General features: G+C 41.1%; 1 protein-coding gene across 2 annotated transcripts in view; it reads left to right on the forward strand.

Moving 5' to 3' along the window:
* The window catches only part of PFN4 (profilin family member 4), an 85794-nt gene extending 83824 nt beyond the window's left edge, over positions 1 to 1970 (forward strand). For both annotated transcript variants that reach the window (XM_085609158.1, XM_085609159.1), the window contains exon 5: positions 1529 to 1970. In XM_085609158.1, coding sequence (XP_085465284.1) covers positions 1529 to 1557 — 29 coding nt within the window. In that variant the 3' untranslated portion in view covers positions 1558 to 1970. The remainder of the gene's footprint in view (positions 1 to 1528) is intronic.
* The last annotated feature ends 11186 nt before the right edge of the window (positions 1971 to 13156 follow it).

Genomic DNA, 13156 nt, shown 5'->3' on the forward strand with positions numbered 1-13156 from the left:
CTTGGGTGCCAGCTTGTTTAACACGGTCGACCAAGATGGTGTGGTCGACCGTGTCAAAGGCGGGGGAGAGATCAAGAAGCACCAGAGACCATATCTGCATTATGGCGAAGAGTGTCCAGGACAGAGAGGATAACAGTTTTCGTAGAGTGTGCCGGACGGTGGTGGACAGCGCTGTAGGTACCTCGGGCTGCCGAGTCAGCTTCACAGAAGCCGGGTGCTTAAAGCAAGTATAATGTAGGGCTAGAAGTATGAGAGATACATCCATACCCCTTCATTTTGTTTTCCGATGCAGAGCTGGACAAGCACACATTGAATGAAATAAAATATTTAGCTTTTGTTTTAGTTTATTGGAACATAAAAACTGGTTGTTCACATACCTATTTATTTGAATGGGCTTGTAAGTCTTTCTCCTTCAACACCACATGTTTGGGGGGTCTTTACTTAGGGCTTTCAGGATGTTTTGCCATAGTCTCCTGACACTGACTGCTTTCAACAGAGCCTCTGTTTCATGTCCCTAGAATGAAATTGGAACTTGTAGACTCTTAGGGACTTCATGACTATAGTAAAGTTCCTCTTTGACATTCATGAGATCCATTGAACTCCACAGAAAAGCTTAATCTCCCCACTAGATAACTCGTCAACAGATTCACATCACATTCCAGACCTGTGCGTCATCTACACCACAGCATAATCAGGCCACACGATCAGGCTGAATAAATCCTGTATCTTAAGAGGTCACTGCAGTACTTGAAGCCCAGTATTCCCCATACTGGAAGCTGAGTTATAGAAAGCATGGATGGTTTGCAGGTTCCCAGTGGTATCATCTGCTAACCCTGACGTTCCCTTTGGTACCCCTTGCCATTTCCTTTACCCTTCCACAGCAGATAGAAGCCACTGTTTGCAAGATTCAACCCTGTGGTATTATCAATGGTCTAAGGGTGGTAGATGCCCATCCTCTAACCGTTGCATTGTTGTGAATCTGTGTCCATTGTAGAAAGGACAATACCAGAAAATATGTCTTTTATTTTTTTAAACACATCTTGGATATGGAATGCATCAATTCGTAGATCTGATTCTCCACTCCGCTCATGCACGCCAGAAAAGAGCTTCTTCGCAAATACCACTTGGTGTGACTACATCTCAAGCCACACCCTCGGCTAACACATGAAGAAAGCCCTTCACCTCCTCATTGGATTTCCTTTTATGTAACATGTGCAACTTACTATGGCTCCCCAGCTATGTTTGTCCTTCATAGATAAACACACATGTGGAAGATGGCACTGCACAATATCCATTTGCTCTTTGATTCCGTATTGGGTCGTTTGTCATAACTACTTGAGCCACTGCAGCTTGTTTCCCTCAAGGTTTACTTCACTGTATTAAATGCCCTTCCTAAAAGCTGTGACAAGTTTTTCCTTGGTTGTTGGTTTTCAATTAAACATGGCGGGGGAAGTGAGGGCTCAAATCTTTATAGCCGCCAATGGTACAAAACAAATCATAATTTTAAAATATTTCTTTTCTATTACAGGTGACTATTTCAAAACAAAGGGGAAGTAAGATGAGCGAGTAGTAAAACATTTTTTTTTTAATATATATTTTGGAAATATAAAACTGAGAATAACATGGAGGAGAAAACAGGTGCATTGTGATGAATATTGCTCCCTTCAAGGCGGTGAAACGCAATGAACGGCGACGTTGCACCAGAACCTGAAGACCGCTTCTGAAGATCCAAGACAGCAAACCAGTACCTGCATGTCAGGAGCATACGCCCTACCTGTCGGGCTTGGCATGATGCAACTGGGACAACAGCTTCATCTCTTTAAGCAAGACATATCTTGCTGAGGATATTAATCTGGATTCCCTGGACTACTGTGATTTCTAAATTGATGGGGAAGGTTCTGCTTTTCGTAAAAGATGGACCCTCAAGCCATGGCTTTTTTCCAATTCATTAAATAGACCCATTTTGTTAATTGTTTCGCTCCATGCCTCAGTGGTGCCAAGATGTCTTTTTGCAAATATACACCATACAAATCCATTACGTTATCGTCTAGTCCTTAAAACATTTCAAAGGTGTTTATTAATGTGCAAATGAATATCCAGTAACTTTGATGAACCTTTCATTAAGCAAACAGAAGGCAGGATATCAAAATTCTAATTAGCGGTATAACATCAGTTGGACCCACTCAAGCCCCTTTTCCGGCTCTCACCATATCACAGATGCATACACATCATAGGCTGAGTATGGCTGAGAGTTGACCTACGTAAGGCACCTGCACCACTGGGACTGTATATCAGGCCAACCCTGATTCTAGGCAGAATTATTATAAATGCATGTTATCTAGAACCTATTAGTATCAATAGCTTGTCTGGCCATGTTAGTTAAAGCAGCTAAATTGTATAGGTAAAATCGGGTACACAGCATAAGGTACAAATAATTATATTTAAATATGTCATTAATAATCCGTTTTATTTTGTAAATTCGAACTGCTGCTTGTTTGAAAACGTTCAGTCTGGTACTTTTTTTGCACATAACATTCATTAAGTACCTTTGTACCACATTGTCATGTTCAGTTTCAGTCAGTCAGTGCATCTATATTTCAGCAAGCTGCCATAAAAAGCATATAACACAAAGCATGACTACATTTTAATATAAAAGACAATATGGTCATTAAAACAAATAAAATATTGCATTAAACGATACCTCTAAAATTCAGAAAATAGTATAATTCTCATTTAAAACAAGGCCTGAGTTAAAATTTACAAGGTCATATTGGTTTCTAATCCGTATTGCACTCTTAATAAAATTTAGCACTGCGTGGCGCGTCTATCGTGATTAGTTTTTGCAAAAATTCCATTTCTGACTGGTATTGCCTAATCTCTACCTGGTGCAACGAAGGAATCAGATAGGTACTTCTTGGGCCTGAATACAGTGGACCAAATAAGATAAAGTGGCATGTGCTTTGTTTCATGGCATTATCACAATGACATGGGGGTAATTCCCGCTGCCAAGTGCATTGTAACGAAAAAGCAACTTTAAAGGGAATTAAACTAAATCTGAAGTATGTTAAAAGGAGCCGATGATTTACATTCTCAGTCCATCCCTGATGTGGTTCACTTCATTTAACTATAGAGATTTTCAAGTAATAGGCAACTGTTTTCATATTGAAAGTGCCTCGTAACCTTTCCTCCAAACAATAGTTGACATCCTTGGATTTCTTGATCATCTTAGCATTCGGAGGAAGATGATTAGGGGATTTGAACATTTCTATTAGGTTCAATTTGTGAAGACCTAATTTTATATACATCAACCAAGGTATCTTATTCACATTATTTAAGGCAAGACCATCAAACATGCAAGCTCGAACAAAATCTGCCTCTGGGTTTTGCCCACACTTAATCCACAAGAGGAGTGGTGCAATTTGTATCTGGTCATCTATATAGGGAAGGCCCGACTCCTCATGACATATAAAATTTGCATTATTTTCTTGGAACTGCAAGCATCCTGCGTGTGAAACCATTTTCAATATATTGAAGTTTGTCTGTTTTTTGATACCCCCATACTCCTGCCCCATATATGGCGGCGGCGATGCATTTGTATTTATACAAAGCTATCTTCTTTGCCAAAGGTTTATGTCTTAATGACCTTGCAAAGCGTAAAATAGCCTCCACATTCCTTAACATTTGTTCTGCTTTCATAAGAAGGTGTGATTTCCAACCCAAGGAAGATCTAAAAACAATACCTAAGTAGCTAAAAATAATTTGTTCATTTTAGGAAAGTGCCCCCCCCATTTTAAAGTACGTGAACAGCATGTCATGGTATCTGATTTTAGATAATTCACTTTCAGGACCAGGCCTTCCATATAATCAGTTAAAAGATCTAACAACTTCTGCAGTGCATTTAAGGCGCGAGCAATGAAGACAGCATCATCTGCATATAAAAGTATGGGCACAGATTGATCCCCCTATCTTTCAAACGTCCACACCCGCTCATGATAAATGTTCTGTAATGCCATTTATATAGACAAAAAACACAAAAGGTGCTAAAATACACCCCAGTCTAATGCCTCTCAGAGACTTTATTTAAGTCAATAATTTCCCTTGTGGGCCATATCAGGCCAAAACTTTAAGGTCATGGTGTAAGCATTTTCTTAGGGTGTGCAAATTCGGTTCCACACTAATTTTCTGCATAACCTCCCACAATTTGTCCCTGTAGACTAAATCAAAAGCACTTGACAGGTCAATGACTGCCATGTGAATGGCGCCCCCTTTTGCCCTCACCTATTTGCTGATAATCAGATTTAAATGTAATGTTTGTTCAACAGTCACTCTAGTGGACCTAAACCCATACTGGACAGGCGTTAAAGCCTTGTTCTCTTCTGCCTATGTCTCAGGTAGGGCTAGGATCACTCGTTCCAGGATTTTTGCTGTTGCGTCCATTAAGGAAATTGGCCTATAACAGGCTGGGCATAGTTTGTATCCCTTTTCGAAAATGGGGAAAAGGGTGGCCGATCTCCATGACTCTGCGATTTCCCCAGCCATGGCGCTTCTTAAGACATTCATTATAACTAGACCCCATAAATCAGTATTTAATTTAAAAATGTCAACTGGGACCCGATCCTGGCCTGGTGCTTTTCCAGGGGCAGATTTATCTAACATGGAAAGTACCTCTGTCATCTCAAAAGGGGTTACAAAGGGTGCTGATGCTGGGTCTGACTGAAGTAAGCAATTCAAAGACCCATTTTGAAGTGGCTCACTTTTAGTGCAAAATCCCTTCTATGGCTCTTGGCTTGGATGCCTCAACACCATACTGACAGAGATCATGGTGCATCATGTGTTATTTAGGCACCGCATGCAAATCTCTTGGGTGGAGTTACAATAACTGTGACGAAAGCCGATTTGTCCATTACAAATCTGAAAATGTGGACAAGCTATGTTCACAATTAATAGTACCTAGCCTTGACTCGAATGTTTCACATTTCTACCAGCATCCTTACCAGTTCCAAATTGTGAAATTTTTGAGGATGGTGTGTGCACTGAAATACTATACCGCTTATTATTTCTGAGAACCATGCAGTCTGTACATGCAACATTCTGCTAATTCTCTGCCCCTTAACATTGACCCTCAGTCCTTCTTGTGTGTTCCAAGCCTGCCCACATTTTCCACCTAACAGAACATGGTAAACCTGGCCTGAAGTCGAATACTTGCTTGTATGCACCAAGTGATTGTTTGGGGGGGGGGGGGGGGGGGGGGGCTTGAGCCACAACATTCCCCCCAAACCTTTGTGTAGTGATCAGTCCATTATGAGGGTGTTTCGCTAGCTTTAAGGGTACCATTTTTGAGAGGCTGTATCCTGTTAACTCGCTGTATAAGATACTGCCTGCTTTTGCAGGTAAAAATAGATGTCCCCTTCACAAGGCTGCTTCCATAGCACTGGGCACAGACTCTTTAAAGGAGGAAATTCTGTAGGTCCTGTTTCCTGAATCGGTGAGAGCCCATCAGGCGGAGTTAGTCAGAGGGTCGCATGCAGCAATGTGAAAACGATAAACACTGACAGTGCTTGTTTAGGAAATGATCTTATCTAATATTTAATTTATTTCTGGAAGCCCCAGGCCCAGCTCTCCCATGCTGCTGCACAGTTCTGCTTCCTCCCTGTTTTCCTGAGTGCTTTTTTCCTGCTTTTCCCTCGTTTTTTACTGCTTCCCCCCTGTTTTTCTCAGTGCTTTCTCCTGTTGTTGCCTCTTTTTTGCTGCTTTCTTCTTCCTCTCCCCTTTTCTTCTGAGTGCTTTCTCCTTTTTGTGCCTCATTTTTTAGTGCTTTCCCCTTCCTCCCCCCTTTTTCTGAGTGCTTTCTCCTGCTTTTCCCGCATTTTTCACTGCTTCTCCTTGTTGTTTTCCTCATTTGCCGCTCCCGCCTGCCACACGTTTTTCCACCTCCCACCACCCTTTTCTCCTCCCAGCACCCACTTAATCGAAGCCGCAGTGCGATCCCATTGAGAAGGCCCCAGGCCCAGCTCTCCTGATCTGCTGCACTGCTCTGCTTCCTCCCTGTTTTCCTGAGTGCTTTGTCCTACTTTCCCTCGTTTTTCACGGCTTTCTCGCAAAGCAGCTGGCAACTCCAGACACTCACGGGTGATTTGCCGTGCTTTATAAATCCTGATTGACTGATTGAAAAAGGGAGAGAATTGTTATGGATGGAAGTAAGGGAAAACCTGTTAGAAGTACAGCTCTAAAGTCATAGAAACTTTAGAGGGAACAGCAACTTAGTGTTTACCTCCTTTCAAAAGGTACCGTGTCAACTCTACTTTTGTTAGTTGGGAGTTGTACCCGCATAGGTATACAAAACCACCTTGTCAGAAAACATCATCCGAATGTTTGTTATTTCTGTGGTGGGACGGGTTAACATCTCAAGTTCATGTAGAAGTAAAGACGCCATTGTCTTCGCCCATGACAGTGAGTACAATGCAGCACATGGCAGCGACAGGGAACTGGTAGGTTGACTGAGTTCTCCCTTTTCCACCTAAGCCCCACCCCCTTCCCAGTGGCACTGGGGCCTCTGGGCTACAGCATGGCACTGTTCTGGAAGGCGGAAAAGAAGCTCTATCAGTGTAACACCAATGACTCTACAAATAAACGGTTAAAGGAGGTGGAGTTGAAACTCTGAGGGTGGGGTGAAAAGGTGTCTCTCTTTGGATAAGCCTGGGGAATATTCTACAAAGGTCACCGGCTATAACTGGCCGGATCATGCATAAATCTCTAGAACTAATGATGCCTAATGGGTTGAAGCTGTGAGTCTTGATCCTTAGCTAACTTGTATGTGGTCGGAATTTCAATTATGTCCGTATTATGTGGCCGGTATGCGGAAAAACAATATTCTCAGCCCAGCCTACCTGGTGGTGCTGTAACGCACTTCAGCCTGCTCCTTTTCTCGGCTGTATTAATTTTGGTAGGCCTAATTGGCCCATGGTCCTCACAGTTTTGTTGGTGTATGAGTTGGGGTTGGGTCTTATGGTGCAAGTCAGGTGGTGTGGATCTAGTGTCCTAGCACTGTGTTCAACCCTATTCTATACGTTTTGCTTAGTATATAGAAACCGGATGCTGCGGTCATCAAAGCTCCATCTGGTATACATTCCGATGGTCATTTTTGCTCCCACAATGTTAGCCCAAGGAGCGCAGGACATTGGGAGAACCAGAAGTGTGACCTTTTTTTTGGTTTTTTTACCCACGATGCCAGTAACCTATAATTGTCACGTAAACTCTCCACCACTGGTGTCATGGGCCCTCTAATTGAACTCAGTGTGGGTGTCTGGCTCAGGAAGTAATTTAGCGCCCCTCACCAATGGCAGGTTGGGTGTCGGCCAAGCAGAGGTTTTATGAGGACTTGCAGATCACTCTGTTGATGCCCATCTTAACACGAGGCTGGTCACAAGAGCGACATGGGTGATAGGAGCCTCCATTTTGGAAAACAAAATCGCAGTAACAAGTACAGTACTTGAATCTTTTTCTCTTCTTTCCACCTGTAGAGACTGGTACAGCAGAAGTAGATATTGAATGTGGCTGAAATATAACAATGTGCATGCCACTTTAAGCTCATAAAGAACTAGTATGCAACAGTTTGCAAGGGGCAGAGTATTACAGGACTAATGCTCTAACACACATGTATTCCTTATTCAGTACACGTTTTACCACAGACACAAGGGGAATTGATTGTCTAAAGAAAGACTAGCTAACTAAACTGTCAATAGACTAGTGGATTTGCAAGAGACTACGAGATTTTCAAAAGTTTACTAGAAGTGCCTGTGTTTAATTATTTAACTAGCAGCTACTTTAATATCAAACAATCCAGTTCAGAACCCTACCACTAACAATTGATCAGGCTGGGGGAAGGTACATCTTGGTAAACGTGGCAACCAGGTTGGATAGCTAAAAAAATGTTGGTCTGCTCTTGTCATTCTGCCATTGACTTATTAGTTCATAGTATCAACCTGCACACATAAGCATTCTAGAAGTACAGACATGTTTGTGCTTTCAACTGGAATGTTTGCTTTACTCCTTTCCACTTATGATTACCATTCTACGTTTTGCTTCATAGCATTGTCATATGTTTATAGAGCAGCGGACCCTTGAGATCCACAGAAAAGTTAAGAAATTACACGAGCCACTTCCGTTGCGATCTTTTAGCACAAACAGCTCAAGTGTGTTTGACAAAAAATATAAAATTCATATGATAAATCCTGCCACCTCCTAATACCCATTTACTTCTCACCTCCTGGACACCGGTCGACAAATCTCATTGCCATCATCCGCTGTGTGGGAGTGGGTCCTGTTCTTTAGACTGAGGCACCTAAAATATGTAGTGGCCTTGGGAGATGTCTGTGAAGTTATGCTAATTGTTTTGCTGTTAGTAGTGCAGAAGTAGGCTGGCCTACGCACACTATTCCTACTGTAGGGTTGCTAGTGGGAATAGTGCTGCCTGGTGGGGCATGGTGAAGTTAGCAACACATTTGTAGGTCTGGCGCTAGCCAAGACCTTTTGCTTTGCTAAAATGATATGTATAACATACTATATAGGCTTTCAGCCACCTCTCTTCAACCATTGTTCTGTTGTTGTGTCATTGACAATTTGCTTCCGGTCACTACAGCATAGGGCAATGTGTCAGCTTACTTCAGCCATTGGTTAACTTCACTTTGAGTGACTGCATTTTGCTATTTCAGAATTAGAACACAAGGTAGTTCCCTTCAGTGCCACTGTTTTTTTCTGTCTATACTTTATAATTACTTTAGTGTTGCCTTTATGTTTAGAGCCTGAAGTGAAAGCAGGTCCTTACTACCAAGTGTGAACATGGGCCACATTCCCTGCTTTATTAGTTCCTGTCTCCTGCCCATGCATTTCCTTCTATAGTGTCCTTTTTGGGTCGAGCCTAGCAGCAGCATGCATGCGCTGCTCGCTCTGCGAGACTGCTGTAGTAGAGGAGTATGGAAGAGAAGCCGTGCCCACTCTCCTCCATTATTTTTCATTGGCTTGTGTCATTGTCTTTCGAAAATGCTGCCTTTGGATACGATAATAGGCTTGTTAGTCCCGCCTTAGGATGGCCTTGTCTTCATTTGTATCCTCCCATAGTAACTGGCCCTTTTACTTCAGTTGTGACACAGGACCTGTTATTTAGTCTGTAAGCACTATTTACTTTATTGAGTTTCTCTTACTGAAGGCCGGACATGCGCTGCTTCAGCTGAAACCGTTTGTGTTTTTTTAAGCAGCATGGCTGCCCCCGTAACACGGGCGCCTGCTTTCAATCACTTTAACCCGGCATTATCTTGTGTCAGTTTCAACCCCCCACCTAAGTAAAATGAATTTAGAAATAATTAACGAATTAAGTTACATGATTTCCAGGTAGCACGTAATCCTGTTAGTTTGTCCTTCAGAAGGGTTTGAATTTTTGTATAACATAAAAGTGCAATTTTGTTGATGCCCACATTGATTTATATAAATTTGTGCGAAAATTACGATTAAAGAAATACTTTGATAAACATCCCCCGGTTTCAAGTAATGCACAAAATAGAAATGATGTTTCCACTTTAACTATTTCAGATCTTAGTGTAACACATTTATTGTCAACCCTCGATTAGGATGACAACAACATTGATATGGTAGAGATAGCTGGTATGTTGGACACCACAATTGATAGAGGGTTGCTTAATAGGTGTAAACACAGGACTCCTGCATAGACATATTTTATGACAAAGTGACACAACAACATCAGCTAGAGGACAAACATGTTAATAACACACATTGTAAACATGACTATAATCTCTCTAAAAAAGAACAGAATGTTTTTGACAACATTAAGAACGACCCGAGCTAGTTATACGTGAGGCAGACAAAGGGGGAAATATAGTTCTGATGAATCACAAGAACTGCCTAGGAGAAATTGAAAAGCAATTACAAAATACTGATTGCTATGTTAAACTAAAGGAATATCCAATTGACAATATTGAAAGATCTATCAATGCTATATTTGGGACTGGCACGAATCATGTTTAATTGTGGATCTTGAATATAAATATCTACAAGCCCATAATTCTAGACACACCTGTATCTATATACTCCCTAAAACTCATAAAGGGGAGATTTCCCCCGGGAGACCTATTATATCAGGGAATGGAGGTCCTACCGAACGGTTATCTGAATATGTTGATGGCAATCTACAGCCCTTTGTCAAAAATTTCCCTTCATATTTGAAAGACAGCGGGGATGTTTTATGCAAACTGGAGGACTTTGTCTGGGACAGTGGAGATTTAATGTTTGTCACTATGGATATTGAGAGTTTATATACTTGCATCCAGAGAGTGTGGTTTGGATGCTTTGAAACATTTTTTATACAAACAAAATGTTAAACACCTGGAACACCCACTCATATTATTGGAGATGGCTCGTATTATTTTGCCCATGAATGTCTTTTTGCATAATGATACTTGGTTTTTGCAGAAACAAGGGACGGCCATGGGATCCAGGTTTGCTTCATCTTATGCAAACCTTTTTATGGGTTTGTATGACACGGAGCATGCATGGGGACCTGGATCACAAAACTCGAGTCACAACATCATATTCTATGGAACATACATAGATGATGTAATACTGATTTGGAATGGGGGTGTTGACGAACTGCTTGCATACCACAGCTACCTAATAGGAATAGGTTTAACTAACCATCAAACACTCAAGGAAGGCTATAGATTTTCTGGACTTGAAGTTGTATATATTTAACAACACTATACAAAGTGATATCCACAGGAAATCGACGGCCTGCAATAGTGTACTTCATGTTGATAATGCACACCCACGAGTGACCATTAACGCCATACCATAATGGCAAAATGGTCAGGGCTAGATGCAATTATAGTGAGGAACAAAACTGACTAAAAATGTCAAATCCATAAAAAGGAGTTTTCAGGAAAGAGGATACACACAGAAATGCCTAGAACAAGCTGAGGCAAGAGCAATGAAAGTTGATCGGAAGTCAACATTAACACCACAACAAAGACAACAAAAAAAGAAAGAGGGACACAAGGAGGTTGTTTTCATCACTCAATATAACACATACAGTGACCATATCTATAATATTCTGCGTAAAAATTGGCACTTGATTGCATCAGGACAGATGCAGGAAGGCACTGTTGCCAACAATCCCAACGTAGTCTACAGAAGGGGCAATACTCTGAAAAAAATACTTTTTACATAAGGGATAAAAAAAAAACCACTGCATGGCTTCCCTGTAAACCAACTGGTTTCTATGTGTGTGGGACATGCACTATTTGTCAATTCGGGTGCAATACAAAACAGAGATTTCAATATAATATCGACAGAGAATTTGTCATTAACACATTTTTCAACTGTAACACCAGCCAAACAGTTTATGTATTAGGCTGTTCTTGCAACAAAATCTATATAGGAAGCAGTATCCGTAGTCTCAAGATCAGAATTCAGAAACATATAAGGGCCATCAAGAATAAAGATGAAAGGTACCCAGTGGCAACACACATACACGAAACACACACTACAGATACTTGGTTCCATGCGCTGGAACATATAAAAGCTTTGGAGAGGGTTGGAAATAGGGAACTTGCATTGAGGAAAGCAGAGGCAGGCTGGATTTGCTGCCTTAGGACAATAGCGTTGGGTCTCAATGTTAATAGTGAACTCTATCACTTCCTGTAAAAATGTAACATCTGATGAAAAGAGATTTATTTACTCTCTGTAAACATCCATATTGAGAAAAAAAGGGAGATTATAACATGATCTTGCTTTAGTCTGTTAGAAGAGATACTATGTGTAATTATCTGTTGGCATTTTGCTACAATATTCGCCAGGATTATAATCAGCTGATGGTTACGTGAATGCAATCAGATGGTGCCCTAAGAATTGCATGTTACCTGAAGAAATACTTCCATAGTGGGCCCCTTACCAAAGAAAAAATTATTTTGAACATTTTTGAAAGTTCGGCATTGGGGGAAACATTGAGAATTCTATTATAAGTATACCATTATAAGATGGCGGCTAATTCCATGGATCGTTGAGGGATTTTTTGTTCGTATACTGGGGATCTGTGAATACGGGTCCCATATTTAGCATACATTTAATGCACACACCGCATCTAAAGCAATAAGGGACAATAAAACCATGGCATAACGAGTTGAGAAAAAAAGAATAAAAGAATACTTACATGGTGTTCTACCTTGAATAGACAAAAATATATAACACCATTATAAAAATCGACATACTACAAGATGGCGGCCATTAAAACGGGCTAGCAGGGATAGGTTGATATATATATCTAAGTGACTAAACTAATTTAATAGCATAACACTTGTATACTAGTAACTGGATTTCATCTTTCTTGACAAATAAAATAAAAAAGTAAAACAGTGAGGATGGTATTGGAAGTTTCAATACCAATGGGTTAGTTCCAAGTATCTCTTGGGACACTCCAAGATGGCGGTGGAAAGAATATGACGCAAGGCGACGTCTATCTTGACAACACACAGGTGTTGGCAATAAGCGAGCTATTGAAATGGAATGACACGGGCTACGTGTACTGCTGACTCCACGCTGTCACGCAAGCTGGCGAAAAATGGGAGTAAGTCGTTGATCTAATGGGTGGATGCTTTAATAGAAAGGTGCAGGATTGGGGGACCGCTGGGCACAATGAATAGAGCACTGTGGCAACACAGTATACTTCTGAGATACAATGTAAGAATGTTTTTCACGCCACACTATTACTGAACCCCTTCTCCCTTGGAGGAGTAATGGGATTAATATTTCGGTTCTATAATTTAAGTTTTTCTTGGAGAATCGTGCTACCGGTGGATTCTCTCTTAATTTGAAATGTTGCTCGAAAGCATTGTCTGATAACATCACTGGGACTGCGGGGTAACGTGCTGTAGTTCTGATGGGAACAACAAACTGCGATGTCCTTAACATAATTGCACTAGACCGTTTGGGCACAGGAGAAAACAAGGAAAAGGAAAGGATAATATAGACTAAATAGTCCCTCCTAGGTATGGACCAAATGTAGCTATTTTTGAGATCGCATGCAAATATGATAATGGTCTTTAAGGCGTGCTACCTTATTATAAGTCAAGTCCAGGCAATGGGAGTTTTA

The sequence above is a fragment of the Triturus cristatus genome, chromosome 6 (genome assembly GCF_964204655.1).
Source record: "Triturus cristatus chromosome 6, aTriCri1.1, whole genome shotgun sequence".
Lineage (NCBI taxonomy): Eukaryota > Metazoa > Chordata > Amphibia > Caudata > Salamandridae > Triturus > Triturus cristatus.